Source organism: Dromiciops gliroides, chromosome 5, assembly GCF_019393635.1.
Source record: "Dromiciops gliroides isolate mDroGli1 chromosome 5, mDroGli1.pri, whole genome shotgun sequence".
Classification (NCBI taxonomy): domain Eukaryota; kingdom Metazoa; phylum Chordata; class Mammalia; order Microbiotheria; family Microbiotheriidae; genus Dromiciops; species Dromiciops gliroides.
In genome coordinates this window covers 167049825-167066346 of record NC_057865.1, presented here as the reverse complement: position 1 = coordinate 167066346, position 16522 = coordinate 167049825, and the positions used below count along the sequence as shown (strand labels likewise).

The 16522-nt window shown below is 39.1% G+C and overlaps 1 protein-coding gene across 15 annotated transcripts in view; it reads left to right on the top strand.

The window, feature by feature from the left end:
- The window catches only part of CELF2 (CUGBP Elav-like family member 2), a 1044777-nt gene that overhangs the window by 970880 nt on the left and 57375 nt on the right, over positions 1-16522 (top strand). For all 15 annotated transcript variants that reach the window (XM_043965366.1, XM_043965376.1, XM_043965377.1 and 12 more), the window contains 2 exons: positions 2901-2964; positions 14422-14556. In XM_043965366.1, coding sequence (XP_043821301.1) covers positions 2901-2964; positions 14422-14556 — 199 coding nt within the window. The remainder of the gene's footprint in view (positions 1-2900; positions 2965-14421; positions 14557-16522) is intronic.

The following is a 16522-nucleotide window of genomic DNA, read 5'->3' as shown; positions in this document are numbered from 1 at the left end:
ACAAATAATTGGCATTTAGGATTCAATTGAGGAGATGCCTGAAATTCATTTTCTTTAAAGATCCCTTTCCTTTAAGGAAGAGATTTTTAATCTGGCATTCAATGATAGATTTCAAGGGATACATGAACTTGAATGGGGAAAAACATCTTTATTTTCTCCAACCTTTAACTGAATTTTAGTGTTTCCTTCAATTATGCCTATATATGCAAACATTCTGAGAAGGGATTCATAGGCTTCACCAGACTTCCAAAGATGTCCAAGACACAAAAACAGATAAGAATTCCTGCTGTCAGGTTTCCCCAACATTCATGAGTTTTACAAAATGAAGGAGTGTCTCTGGTTTCCTCAATCAGTGTCACACAAATTCTCAAGCGATTCATAATATAATTAGTTTGAACTATATCTTTAAAGCATATAGAGATAGATATATAGATATAATGCACATCCACACACATAAATTACATACACATCCCATTTTTGTGACCTTGGGCACATTGCTTTTGCTCCCTAGGCTTTGTTTTCCTCATCTGAAAAATGGGGGAAAGTGATTTCAGTGATCTCTCAGGGTCTTTCCACATCAAAATCTATAGATTAGAGTGAGTGTGTGTGTGTGTGTGTGTGTGTGTGTGTGTGTGTGTACATGTGTATACCATTGGGACTTTGAAGTACGGCAACTCTTGACACATATCCAATTTAAAAATTATGTCTCAAGGACCCATACTTAGCCCAGGGCACAATAATTCCACTGTAGTATGTTTTATAGAGCTTGTAGTAAAATCCTGGAAAATATTTTCAAGAGATTGCTTGATTTTATGGCCCACCCAATAGACCAGAATGATGTTTAAAATTTTTTTAAGTATTTTATTATTTTCCAGTTACATATAAGGATAGTTTTCAACTTTTGTTTTTACAGGATTTTTAATTCCAAATTTTTTTTTCTTCCACCCTTCCTTCCCCCACTCCTCCCCAAGACAGAAAGCAATCTGATATAGGTTGTATATGTACAATCACATTAAACATATTTCTACATTAGTCATCTTGTGAAAGAAGAATCAGAACACAAGGGAAAAACCTAAAACCGGAAGAAAAAAAAAACAGTCCAAAAATAGAAACAGTATGGTTCAATCTGCATTCATAATTCACAGTTCTTTTTTTCTGGATGTTAAGAACATTTTCTATCATGAGATCTTTGAAACTATTTTAGATCATTGCACTGCTGAGGAGAGCCAAGTCTATTCCCATTGTTCATCACAGAATGTCGCTGTTACTGTATACAATGTTCTCCTGGTTCTGCTCCTCTCAGTTAGCATCAGTTCAGAATCATGTTTAAAATTAATAAATTCATTGAGTCTTTGGTTATTTCTAAGTATAACTGTTTTAGTTTTTTAACTTCAAAGGCCAGGAATAATCCTTCATATTTGCTTAGACTTCATAGATACATAAACACATAGACTGTGTTTATACTGCATCTACTATTTTTAGATAAACTGATAACTGGAGTAAACAATGATTTTAACACTTTTTTTAAATCACTAAAGTTCACCCATATTTGTGCTGGATTGGCCAAATCAATGAGTAGTTTAGGTGTTGCATGAACAGAATCATACATGCATGCGCGCATACATACATACATGCACAAACATGTGTGTACATATATGTCACTGCATATCTAATGAAATGTATGTAGCTTCTTCTACTTGGGCAGAGGAAAATTAATCATTTATAAAAACTCTCGAGGAATCTTTGGAGACTTCCTCACAGATATATTATGTTATTTGCAAAGATTCCGACTTATTTATAATCCATTGCTTCTGGCACTGAAGCAACCACTCCAGAGTTCTGACAAAGAATAGGCTTCACTGTACCCCTGGAGGACACCGATTTTGAAAATATGACCCATATAAACAAATAGCATGGTATGGTGGGGGAAAGCACTGATGTTGGAGCCAGGGAATTTGGCTTACAATTCTGGCTACTAACCAGCATTGGACAAGTTTCCATACTTTGTCTTTGGATCAACAGTGCCTAAGGTTTCTTATTCAAAGTTCTCTGACAATTTCTTGTTATTAATGCTCTGTGTGTGTGTGTGTGTGTGTGTGTGTGTGTAGTTGGTTGGTACAGGTGCTTTTTTAGTGACCCATTAGCCAACGAATTTGTATTTTCAAAGAGTGACAGAGGAATCTAAACTGTGAGGGAAGGTGAAGGGATTAGGGGAATGGACCTTGATTGACAGAGATGAGTTATGGTAACTACTAGACTATAGAGAGTTATAATTAGTCACGCTATGTTGATTTCAATAGATTTAACACCTGGTTGTTAAAAAGAGTAAATTGATTAATTGTTTTAAAGCAGCCATGTTATTGAGTTTCCCCAGTGTCAGTGTGTTTCTTAATAGAGATTAGACATTAATATGGATTTACCGCACCTACTCCAGGGACCAGCAGTCCATCAATAGGCAACAGTAGGCAAATATGTAAAAGCAAAGGAAACTACATGTGTACATACTCAGTTTCATTTGGAAGGCATTTAGGTCCAAACTTTGTGGCTCAGTATTTGGTGGGGGGGGCGGGGTGGTCACAGAGTCAGGAACAATTGAAACAACTTGGCAACAACAAAAAAAATGTTTTCTTGTTGTGGGCAGCTAGGTTGGCACAGTGGATAAAGCACTGGACCTGGAGTCAGGAAGACTCATCTTCCTGAGTTCAAATCTGGCTAGCCAGGTCACCCTGGGCAAATCATTTAACCCTGTTTGCCTCAGTTTCCTCATCTGTACAATGAGCTGGAGGAGAAAATGGCAAACCAAATGGGGGTCACGGAGAGTTGGATACAACTGAAATGACTGCAACAACAAACAGTTTTTCTTGTATTCCTTTTATGAACATGTATTCTTTCACTTGCAGCTTCTGCAACAGGCAACCTCCTCCAGTAACCTGGGTGCATTCAGTGGCATTCAGCAAATGGCTGGTAAGTAAAAAAAAAGTATATTTTCTTCCAATGATATGGCATTTTCTGAGACCCTGTGAGATCTTCTTTCATTAATGGTCTTTTGAATGGGTAAGAGGGCACACCAAGCAAGCTGAGAGATGAAACAGAGAAAAACGTTTGATTTGTTACCAATCAGAATATCAGTGTGATATAATGAAAAGAATGTTGGACTTAGAACAAGGATATCAGAGCTGCCTTCATCATTCACTAGTTCTTTGACCATGGGCAAGTCAGTTACTATCTCTGAGCCTCAATTTCCTTATCTGTATGGGGAAGATTTCTGGGAGCCCAGCAATGAAGAAAATCCCGGTGACAACATGTAAAATTGAGATAATCGCATTTGCTTTCCCTTGCCTTTTCTGCAGAGTTGTAAGGAAAGTGCTTCGTAAACTTTAAAGCACTATATAAATCTTGACTGTTATTAGGTACTTGAATTGGGACCTGCTCTGAGGTTGATCTCACCTCAGGCATGTAAATCTCAAATTCATTACAGTCACAAATTGCGAAGTTGCCTTTCTTGTATCCTCTACCAGCAGCAATGAAGCAACTTTAGGATTACAGAGGGATTTCCAACAAGATTTCTATATCCTGACAGCCAAATTAATGACAGCCCTCTAACATTTTAATAATAGGCAGTCAATAAAAATGTTCTGACCTTCTTAATGAAAGCCAAGATTACAGACCTACCTTTGATACAAGTTTGCAATCCCTTGATAATCACAGACAATTAACTGGATGTCTTTTTGGACTCTGGTACCCAGGTTGACAGAATTGTGCAACAGAAGCTTTTATCTTGAAGTATCATCTTTGGTCTCTAGAAAAATCAAAGTGTGACTATATTTGAAAGCTAGCTCGCTGAAGGATTTCTTTTGGTAATGAGCTGTGCCAGCAGTAACTGAGGTGTAGTGATTAGTAAAAGGTCACTCCCACTGTGTGACCTTCCATGCTGATATCCTAACTTAACGTGATGCCAATGAAGGCAGTATGGGCAATAAATCAGAACACCAATGCCCATTACACCTGCCGCGAAAAGCAGTTAGAAAGCTTTTTCCTTGTTTGATTCCAAAAGGGGCGGGGGAGAGAGATGACTGAATTTGGTGTGTGAAAAGCAGATTCAGTTTATTTTAATCATGGACACAGAGAATCAATGAAACGAGACCTAAGTGCCCTGAATAAAAGGCCAAGCCTCTTCTTCTATCATTACCCCCCCCACCAAAAAAAAAATCCCCAAACCTCTTCCTTTCATTTCTTTTTCCTCCTCCTTAAAAATATCATGTCTTTGGCCTCAGCCTGTTTCACTTTGAATGAATCTTGAAAGACTTTTAATGAGTATAGATGGGTTTTTCCCATAGGTGTTCAATTCCAGCCTGCCATTATTGCAGTAGCATCGCAGACGAATATTAACTTGTTGTCTGACCATCTAAATTGGTCTGTGGATGACAATATTGTTGAATGAATCTCTGTTCCTGAAACCTGCCAGCCGTGCCTATACCCGCTATTGTGTTGCTTCTGTTCTAGCATCTGAGCCATCAGAAAAATATATCTTAATGTGATGAAATGAGTGAGTCATTCGGTAGCATCCTTGCCCTGCAGCTTGGGAAGTTGGCCTTGGAGCTCAGAAATCACATTTAATATCTAATGTCTTCTTAGTTCTGTTGAATGGACTAGAGAGGCAATAGGAGAACATGCAAGGAGAGTTTTCCAACATAGAAGGGCACGTGATCCAAAGCATAGGTCAGTTGTGTTGTCGCTGCTATTAGTAGACGGTTAGTTTTTCCTCCCATAACCTGGGTCCTCCTAGATCCAATATTAGGGGGTTTTCCTGACAGGGTGACCTGGCACTTCCACTGCCACACTTGAATTATGCAGAGGTCACTGGGTCCTGGAGCTACTGCCAAGGGGGTTATTTCCTATGGGCATAGTGGCATGTCATTCTGCATTAAGATGCTGTGCTCCTCTACCTTGGCAACTACAGGTCAGATCATTAGCGTTTGCATGCATCATGTGCTCATTTAAATACTGTGGTTGTCTAGAGAAGTTATTCCATAAGGCAATTCCTTCACTTCATGCCCAGGCTGCTGAGCAGATGGTTAATTTAATGCCACTCTGTGTTTGCTCTGGGCCTTCCAGAATATGCCTTTCTTGAACCTCAAACATCTTAAATTCAATATACTGAATCTCAATAGACTGTGAAATCAAATGCGGTACAGTCGTCAATCAGCTCTCATCAGGCTACACTTTCAAAATGGTGTGAAATGGGTTATAGGTGCTCCGGCTCTGCTCAGTTGTTCCTACAAAGAGGAGAGTCAGCCTTCATACAAAGGATTACAAAGTGAGCATCTTCTTAAATATTATAAGCGTTAGTGTTTTGGTCTTTGTTTTCTAATAAGAGTAACCTGGGTATGTTCCTGCCCTAGCATCCTCTTACGAAGCTACAAAGTGAGGCAGAACAGTCCTTCTAGGTCATCCTTGTGGTTGCTCTAGCAAGAAAAACCTTGAGGTTGTCTCCCAAACTTGATACTTCATAGTGAATCATGCTTAATACAGCTGCTCAGGTTCCTTCTCTTCAAAGCTCAGATTTGACTGTAGGGGTATTATTAAGACTTAAGCATTTTGGAAACAAGACACACCTAAGACACAGTACCAGGCACCCAGAAGATCAATTGGTAGATCAGTCAATCAATCAACAAGCCAATAATAAGCACCTGATGTGTGGCAACCACTGTGCTAGGCAGTGGGGGTATTAATATGAAGAATAAAATAATCCCAAAGCACAAAGAGTTTACACTCTAGTGGAGACAAGTACATTTGTTAAGAATACACAGAATTAATATAAAGGGAATAAATTTAAATTAAAACAATGTAATTATGTATATTATAATTTGGGGAGAGAGGGAGACAAACAAGGACAGAGAGGGAGAGGAGATGGGAGAGAGAGAGAGAGGTCAGACAGACAACAGATTGAGCGCACTAGCAGTTGAGAAACCAAGAAGGGTGGTGCTCTGGCTGCATGGTGAAGGAAGAGAGTCTTTGAGGCATGGGCAAGAACAGAGTAAAACAATACCTACTCTCAAAGAGCGTAATTACCCTCTCTCACATGAGACAACTAGTACAATAAATATATGAAAACATATATCAGTATAAACAGGATAAATACAAAAAGAATCAATTCAAATAAACCAAGTTGTTAAGGAGGAAAAATACATGTTGATTATTGATACATGATGTCAGTGGGCATATGTTCAATTCACTAAGGACCTCCATAATGGAATACAATGTATAAAATTTAAGTGGCCCGGCTCGGAGAATTTCAGCAAAGAAAGTGAAATGTCTTTTTTGAAGCCAACAGTATTTTTGTTATATGCAAGCTTTCACACCATAATCGTCCATCTTTCAGGAGACTGAGAGGTTTATAACCAAAGTGTAAAATGCTTAGTTCCTACACAGTAAAGCGCTTGCCTGTTTGGGTAGAAAATAAAACCACAGGAAGAAGAAAATAATTTTCCAACGACGAGACACTAAGTAATTGTATCAATAAAAATCAGGAGACATGAGATATGTTTTCCCCTTCAATCTCATTCTTACCCTTTCAATTTATAATTAACTTTAAACATCCTTTATTCTTTGGTGAAAAGGGAAGCATATATTAAATATAGAACCTAAAAGCAGAAAATGGGTTGAAATCAAATCTTTGGGAACTGAAAGCTTTTAGGTACTTTTATTTATTCGCTTTATATTTCCTTTGAGGTCCCCCCCCCCCTCACGAAACAAAACTTGCTACAAACTTTCCCATTTCTTCAGTAGCTTCGATGTCTGGTTTATTGGAATTTCTGAAACCTCGAAAAGGGCCCCAGCTTGTGATGTCTTGCTAAGATTCTGGGGAGAAAGGGAATTGATTTTATCTTTGGCTTGTCGCTTAATTTCTTTATAACATGTTTTATCTCACAGGAAAGCATCAAGAACATGTTATATAAGTACAAAAATAAATACAAATCCTGTACCTGCCATTTAGACCACCCTGTGTCATCTTAAGCAAGACACTCAAAAATCTCAGTTTACTCGTAAATAAAATGAGAGTAAGGGTGAACTAGTGGCCTCGAAGATTCCTCCCAGCTCCAAATCTTCGACCTATCATCTCCCTGGCTCTCTGTTTCCTGTCCTATAAAATGAGAGAGCTGACCTTGATGCCTTCCCAGGACCATGTATAGTGCCAACCCTCTCCTGCCTCAGGCTACCACACTCAGCCTTCCTTTGCCTCTGCTGCTACCCTTCTAACCAACCCCCAAACCAGGCTTGAGGAAAGACTGCTCTGTTTCAGCATTTTCAGGTGACTTTGCAGGCAACAATCAATCGAGGGCCTGGAAACTAAACTGCAGTGGTTTGCCTGAAGCAAAGTACTGAGTTGTCTGTCCATTTATGTGAGTCACAACCTTGGATATACTTGACTCTCATTCTGCTGCTCGGAAAGAGCAGGACAGAAATGTTAATGAGAAAGCTGCATCCCCCAAGTTCTGGGAACCAACTCGAAATTGATGAATCCAAATTCAGATTGGTGAGTAGAGGGGCTAAGGAGAAGAAACTTATTAAATGAACAGCAGAGATTCCAGAGCTACTGGTGAAGAGAAAGTATCCTTTAGCATTCTTTGATAAAGCAGTTCTCAAACTTTTTGATCTCAGGCCCTCTCTATACTCTTAAGTAACATCGAGGGGCCCTCCTCCCCAAAGAGCTTTTGTTCATGTGAGATATACCTCTGAATAGTTACCGCATTCAAAACTGAATTATTTTAGTATAACTATGAAAATAATTTTGACCTCATGGACTCCCAGAAAGGTTTCCAGGACACCCAAAGGGACTCCAGACCACACTTTAAAAACTACTACTTTAGTAGAAGTTACATTAAATCTATTTTTGTGGTTTAAGTTCGCATGTACGTGATATTGATCAAAACAAATCCAGGATGAGTGGAATCCAAAGACTCAAAACAATTTCATGATGAGAAAACTTGATTTTTTTTTTTTAAGAAAACAGCAAACTTCTACACACACAGTGCAAGTCAGTACTGGTTCTTCAAGAAGAATGCTTTAGTGTAATAAGTTGAGGAACTGGAAATGGAAGTGGTGGGGAAGTGTGGAAGAGAGAAGAGACTCAATACTATTCCCTGATGTGAGAGGCTTACACTGGGGACAGAACCCAAACTGATAAAGTATAATCTTGCACTCACTCATCCCCCGTTCTACAGAACTTTATCTGCGATAGTCCAACACTACAGAAATTTCCTACAAATGTACTAATAGGCCTTATGAGAATGTTCTATAACCACCCATCTGTCACTTTTTAACAGACCTGATTGGCAAGCACTTGTAACAACTGACATCTGTTCTTCCTTATTGATATGCAGATTTATGGTAATTGCCATGAACAATAAGACACAAAATTACCTAAGGTGAACATTAAATTAAATTTTCATGCCCTTCTCCTTATAAATATTTTTTTTAAATCTTAAGTTTCAAGAAAGAATATTATGCGATTGTTTTTGTACATAATTTCATTGTTTGGTATTGGGCTTCCCCCCTCCTCCATTTGCCAAATAACTAAATGAAAGATGAAATTTTGTATTAATAACTTTTTACCAAATTGGTATCAGCACTCTGGTGAAATTCATCATAACATTTTAACCTACAAGACCTGATTTTTTTTTTAATTCACTTTCCAATTCTAGTATTGTCAAACTCCTAAGAACTGTAGCAATTTCTTCTTACTCAGAAGGTGGAAAGGATGCTACCTCTCATTTGAAAAGGTACTCTTTCCGAGATGAGCATACTTTCAGGCATTATTTTCGTTTCTTTCTCCTGCATAGCAAGTTTTTGCTATAGCAGCTTCCTGCCGTGATGACTAGTCCACTGTGTGTCTGGTGTTTAAGATTTTTGTGTAGAAGTAGTGAGAGAGCCAGAAAGTGGGACTGGGGAGGTGAAAAGTAAGCTGCCAAGGGAAGGAGGTGGTGAAAGGGTGGGAAAGGAACAGGAATAGACCCTGCATGTACATACATACATTTTAGAAAGCTCCAAAGGAAATGTCCAAACTAAATAACCACAGCAGCAATGCTGTTCAACGACTTGTGGCACCTTCCCCCACCCCAAAACTGACTCTTCTACAGAGACATGATTCAGATTTAGTAAGTAAAGGGGAGCTCTTACCCCCAGAAGAGAGAACAGCGGAGATTCTGAGACTGTTGGTACAAAAGAAATAGATAATGTGGTGAAATAGAGAAGAATGATTTAAAAGAGGATGGCCTACTTAGACATGAGGAATGAGAATATAGAATGATGTCATTCAACCTGGAAAGCTTTCTTAGCTGGTTCTTCTTGTGATTTTTACAAAATTTTCTTTCCTTGAGGAATTCATATTCATATTCATTCTCTCTCTCTCTCTCTCTCTCTCTCTCTCTCTCTCTCTCTCTCTCTCTCTCTCTCTCTCTCATCCTTTATCCTTGTTCCTGGCACTCAAAATTGCTTGAAAAATTCTCCAAAATGGGGAAGATTTGAGTAAGATGGTAAGAGAAGCCCAGGTTTCTCTCTGAGTCTAGAAGACTTAGGGGATATATGTTTTCTCTTCATATAGCTTTTCAGGGTGTGTCTGGTAGAAAGAACTTAGAAGTCGATAAAATATATAAATGCCTTAGAGCAGAGAGCACTGGACTCAGCATCTGTATACCTTAGGCCTCATTTTCATAATCAATAAAATTAGGAGATTTGACTAAATTGTCTCTAAAGTCCCTTCTATTTTAGGGAATAAGATCCCAGTGCTCTGAATTTTGTCATAAGCTTAGAGGAGACAAATTTATTAATTTTACCAGCATGATTACAGCAGAAGGAAGGGGGGGGGAGAGAGAGAGAGAGAGAGAGAGAGAGAGAGAGAGAGAGAGAGAGAGAGAGAGAGAGAAAGAGGAGAGAAGAGAATGAGAACACACACCAAGGACAGTTCATTCCCCTTTCTTGGAATTCTTTTTGCCCCAAACCATTTCTACTTAGATTCTTTTAAAGTAATCAGGAATCTAAGACAAAGTCAGTCCATATCAAACAAGGGTATAAAATTCAATTTTAGGATTTGCTTCACTATTCAGAGGTGTCAAAATGTTAATATTGGGAGGTGTACTCGTGGAGTTGCTCAGTCTTCCTGTAGCCATTCAGTCTAGTCAAGGGTAGAGAGAAAGGAACTGCTTTTGATTGTTTTAACCAAAGAATGTCCCTGTTCTTAGATTGACCGTCACCTTAATATATTTTCTAGGAGTAGAGGGGTGCTCCCTAAACTTTAAGTTTCCTTTTACAAACAGTAATAGGCCTTTGATGAGGATGAAACAAGACTTCAGAGCAGTATACTGCCTCCTAGAAATTTGATTATGTACCAATATTTTCATTCAGGTGAGTGCCAAATAGATTATATATAGAAATAATGACATCATATTTCTTCATATTTTACTCAAAGGAAAAAGAAATCTAAGTTCCTATGATCCTATCATCCCCATTATAGAGAGATAGGAAACTGGCTCAGAGTGAAGGGGTCCGAAAATCTTTTGGTACAAGTACATTCACAGAGTCCCAAATGCATCTGTTATCAGGAAATGCAGTTCACCTTAAGGAAACACGAAATAATGCTACAACTTGTCCTTTTCACTTAAGATTCTCACCCAGTGACAAAAGGCTTTGGACTCAGAGCCTTATTAATTTTCATGGATGGATAATTGGAGAAAATGTCAGGAGGAATAAAGAGGAATGAAGAGAGGATATTCCTGCCCTTCCCCCACACTCTGAATCCAGAATCCCCAGGTTTTAACATATAAATGGTCACTTATCTTACTTTGTATGAGCTTGCTAGGAGCTGTAGCAACCTCTGTACATTTTCCTCCATTTTGTTCTCCTACACTCACGTGTCTTTGACATTTTGTCTCAGAATGTTCAGCTAAGGCTATAGGTAGTAACAAGTAACTGTCTTGAGACATAGCATAAGGGAAAATACTATTTTTCTTTTGTTCTTGGCCCACGGACTATATCTTATAGATTCTCAGAAGCTCTAATTATATCTCTCCCTTATCTCTTTCCATCTCTGCCTCAATCCTAAATGCCCAAGTCAATGCAAATGCTGTCAGAGCTCAATGTTGGAAGAAACTTAACCATACCGGCATAATGATTGTGGAGAAGGGGGACCTGTGTTAATATGAGAATGCTGAAAAAAGTCCAAATCCATGACCTATGGTAGCTGGGGGTCATACAGGGATTAGAGGAGGAATCCAATACCACCACCTTGAGAAGAGTAAAAGATAGCTTAAGTAATGTTAGAGAAGGAGGTAGACTTTTTTTTTTTTTTTTGGTTTTTTTCGGTAAGGCAATTGGGGTTAAGTGACTTGCCCAGGGTCACACAGCTAGTAAGTGTTAAGTGTCTGAGGCCGGATTTGAACTCAGGTCCTCCTGACTCCAGGGCCGGTGCTTTATCCACTGCGCCACCTAGCTGCCCCAGGAGGTAGACTTTTTAACCTTTTGTTCTTAAGTGCCTGGTTTGTCATTATACAGTGAAGACGAGGAACAGATTCCAGCATTGCACAGACCATTTGGCCTCATTCTATATCTTAACCCATAATCTTGCATACATCCTATTGGTCCAAAGCACCGTCCAGATTAAGTTAAAAACACTTATGTGCAAAGTTTTTGTCTACATGTAACTGAAGGTAAATGGAGAAACTCACTGAAGATTAAAAAAAAAAAAGTGAAGCAGATAACACTGGCATCCCTGTCTTAATGTGATAAAGTGAAAATATTCCTGAATTCAGAGACCTAAAATTGAGTTCTACCTCTGCTACTTACTAGTTACATGATCACAAGCCAATGACTTCTTATTGTTAAGCTTCAGTCTTCTCCTCTATAAGATGCAGATAATACTGCACGGTGGTGTTCTTGTTGTTTTTCTTCCTAAATAACATAGTAGATAGACTTAGGGACTTGGACTCGAGAATAACTGAGTTCAAATCTGGTTTCAAAAATTTACTAGCTGTGTGACCCTGGGCAAGTCCCTTAACCTTTTTTTCTCCTGTTTCTTTAACTATGAAGGAACTGTGAGGATCCAATGAGCCATCCACTACTTATATTTCTGTCCCAGAGGTGACGGTATTGAGGCAGCAGTAGCCAAGGTACTCAGCAGTATCCTGTAAGCAGGTCAGCAAGGATGCGGGGTGAGGCTGTAAAAGAGCAACTCTAGTAGTTGAGGTAAATGTGAATGGATACACACAAGCTCCTGTGATGGATGGAAATCACTCACATTTGGATAGCACTTTAAGGTTTTCAAAGCCCTTTCCTCTAAACAACCTGATGGAAGGGAATTTTAGGAACAGATTTTAGGTAATTTAGGGAAAGAGAAGGCAAAAGGTCAAAGAGAAGACTGAAGAGCTTTGGCAAGCTGTCCTCTCTCTTTGTCTCTTCCTCTCACCCCACCCCCAACCATCCCTTCCTTCCACCCTCAGTTTTCTCATTTGTAAAGTGAAAATAATAAGAGAACCTACCTCCTAATGCTATCCCCTTCCCTTGCCCCTCTTCCCATTGGACTCAAGACTGAGAAATATAACTTATTTTACTTTCTATTGTGTATTCTCTTGGAGCCGACACCGTTGGAGATATTTTCAAGGAATCAGAGTCTAGGCACCTGGCCACTGGTAGAAACCAGTGTCTATCTGAGCACAAACCCTCCACTTGGCAGGTTCTGTTTCCTCTTTCCCTTCCTTACTCCTGCTCCCATCTTCTCACTTTTTTCCTTCACATCTTCCAAATGCTAATCCCAGTAGGTTAGGGAAGTGGAAAATTCTCAATTTTTTTCTAGGATGGTTGGAATTTCTACAGGTTTAGGTGACATTTAATCTTAAAGTTTGGTTGGAATTTTTAGAAGTACCTGTGCCATGTCATGGAGAAAAGTGACATTTTGCTTCTGTCATGTGCTAAACTCTGGAATATGACCAAAGTTAAGACCCTAGTTCAGATGCGGCTTTGGATGCTACCCTGGGCAAGTCACTATAGCCTCTGTTTGCCTCCGTTTCTTCATTCTAAAATGATGGGGATAAATGGAGAAAATGATAGTACCTACTTCCCAAGGTAGGGCAGCTAGGTGGTACAGTAGATAGAGCACTGGGCCTGGAATCAAGAAGACTCATCTTTCTGAGTTGAAATCTGGCCTCAGATACTTACTAGCTGTGTTACCCTGGGCAAGTCCCTTAATCCTGCTTGCCTCAATTTCCTCATCTGTAAAATGAGCTGGAGAAGGAAATGGCAAACTGCTCTAGTATCTCTGCCAAGAAAACCCCAAATGGGGTTACATACAGTGAGTCAGACCCAACTACAGGTCATATTTTAATTTAGAAAACCACATATTGACATTATCTTTGCTTCATTGTATTTTTATATATTTCATTAAATTATTCCCAATTACAATTTAATCTGGTTGAAGCTGTACAAGAGAGTTTATGAACAACATGCAGGCCACACATTTGACACCTCTGGTGTAGAAAGACTTTCCCTTCATCCTTTAACTTGGTGAGATGATCTAGTATAATCATTTCATTTTCTAGATAAGGCAACTGAGACCCAGAGGGATTAAGTCATTTGCTCAAAGTCACCCAATATAGAACTTGAAGATTTACAGAGCTTTTTTTTGTGTTTTCCAATTTGACCCTCACAATCTGTGAAGTAGTTGCTATTATTACATTGCCACTTTACAAATGAGAAAACTAAGGCTCACAGTTTAAATGACTTGACCACAGGCACATAATTTACAGAGGGATTCAAACTCAAGTCTTCTTGCCTCAAGTCCAGCACTCTTTCCATTATACCACTTAGCTCCCTGTATACTATAATCAGGAGCAGAGTGGTGGGAGTTACCTGAGGGAGCTACCCTCTTTTGTCTCTTTGTACCAATGGATGAAGTCGGATTATTGGGAGTAGCCTGAGTAAGGCAGGCATTTTCAGCTGGTCATACATTGAGATGGTGCCCTTGATAAAGCACATCAACTCATATACTTTTTATTTGGTCAGATTTACCTAGAATTTTTCACTATACCCCAAACAGTGGAGGAAGTCGTTCTGTGAGGCTAATAGCATCTCAGTTATTGAAGTTTTGCTTCCAGTGGAAAAAAGGGAATAAAGAAGGCGCAGCTGCCATCCACACTGTGGCTCTCTGTACAGCAAATAAAAGGACTATCAAAATTTAGCGTTGGCTGTGTATAACAAAAAAGGCCTGAGGGAGTGGTAAAAATCAGTGGGCAAAGAATATGCCCTGCTCACCATATGGGAATGATGGTCATTTTTTAGAAGCCTCCTCTGCCTAGGAGACTGAGCAAAGAAGTCGAACCTCTCCTAACCATAAACCTATTGCTAAAGCTCTACTTTTGTTTTCCATTACAGGCATGAACGCTTTACAGTTACAGAATCTGGCAACACTGGCTGCTGCTGCGGCTGCTGCCCAAACCTCAGCTACCACCACCAATGCAAACCCTCTCTCCACAACAAGTAGTGCCCTGGGAGCCCTCACGAGTCCTGGTAAGAGAAATTCCTCAATTTCCAAGTTTTTCAGGGCAGAGAGCCTCCATCGGGGTCCATACAACAAATGGTGCCCACTCATATCCCAGGATGGGTGTTTCTGGTGGATGGCTAAGAAACCACATGGGAAAGGATGGCTGCGTTTTCATTTGTTTTTAGAAACAAAGTTTGAGTTGGGTTTTTTCCTCCAAAAAATCTTAAAGGGGGAGGGATACACAGGAGGGAGAGGTCCAGAGATTATAAATTCAAAGATTCACTGCATTAGCTGGGAGTCCAAGAGTATTGTCTGACATTGCCCCAAGGTACTTTTATAGAACATACTGTCCCTTCTATAATAACCCCCCCAAAATAAAACTTTATTTAAATCCCATTTTTTTTGTAAATTGAATTATTGGTTGTCTGTATTAGGTTCTTCCCCTTAAATTTACCCCAGCTGTCCCTCCTTTCTATCTTTAATATTCTGTGCACAGATTCAGATGGCCACCCTTTTCAGTACTTCAGACAATTTTTTAAGAAAAAAAAAATCATTACCCATTTCCTTATTCTGTTGTAAGAGCTCAAATTATTCTAATGTGATTCCAGCAAAACCTGTCAGGTTTCATTTACCAAAGTCTATTGTGGAGTAATAAGAAACTTATGCACTTAGAAGCTCCAGGTTCAAACTGACTCTGCCAGCATGACTATGGTCATACCCTTTAACCTCTCTGAGACATAGTTTCCCATCCCTCTATACTGAGGACAATGGGATCATAGGAACATAGATTTCTGAGCTGGGATCTTAAAAACAAGCAAACAACTTAGATTTAGTGATATTTTTAGGGAACCCAAATACTTGTACTAGCCATTTATGAGAGTTTGTGAGTGTAAAATTTCATAAATATTAAAGCACTATTGAAAATATACTCGAATGCCTCTTTGTGAGGTTGGGTTTCTTTTCCTCAAAAACTTTGTCCCTTTATCATACAAGTAAATGTCCTTCTTTCATGTCCTGTATATATTACCAGTTCTATGCTGACATAGGTGCTGCTTAGACACTAGAGTTTACACAAACATCCAAAAAGTTCTCACTTTTTTTTCTCCTTGCTGAATTTTGTAGACCTTGAGGTGTGGTTTCACTCTGTTTTGTGCCCAGAATAGCAGCCCAGTGTTGAGACAAGACTGACAGAATCATGCTGTGATTCCTTTTAAAGAGGAGATGAAATAAAAACTTTTTTTTAAAAAAACCAACTCTTCTAACTGTTGAGTTGTTTCAGTCATCACAGCATGCTTTATTTCAATCAGTAGCATCCTTGGGAGCAGAAGACCCTGGCCTATTTATTGCCTGAGGTTCTAGAGAATCAGAATCAATACTAAAAGACAGCCATAGTTCTTTAAAGATTAAGAATCACCAGTGTAGACATTATATTCTCATCCAAGTCATCTTAGTAGCCCAGTTCTGTGACCTGAGACACCCCTTTCCAAATCCATTTTCTTTTGCTCATTTCACTCCACGGCATAAGGTAACTATTGTCCAAAAGGGATGATAGTTAAATATTTTGTGAACCCATCTAACGTGTGCAGTAACAACTCTCCTGTCAAGAAGAACCCAGTTGGAAAGGGTTCCTGGAGAGGACAGCAAAAGGAAAAAGTATGTTCTTTCTTCCTTCCTTCTTTTCTTATTAACTGAGAAACCACCCTGGTAAAGTGTCCTTCACTTTAACCTCAAAGTAATTTTTCTACCCTTCTGTGTATTCTGTTAACTGGAGTATTATTCTAAGTGATTTTCCCCCTCTCCTTTGTGCAGGAAAGCCCTGCATAATAGCTGAAAATATTTCCCATTAAAACTGAGCAATGGTAGCAGAAACAATTTAAATCTGCATTTCAATTATTTTTCTTAAGTGTAACTAAAAAATGTGGCATTTAAGTGAATGTAAATTGTTTGTCTAATTTCCATCGGGGGCTAAGTCAAAGCCCCAGAAAATGTGCT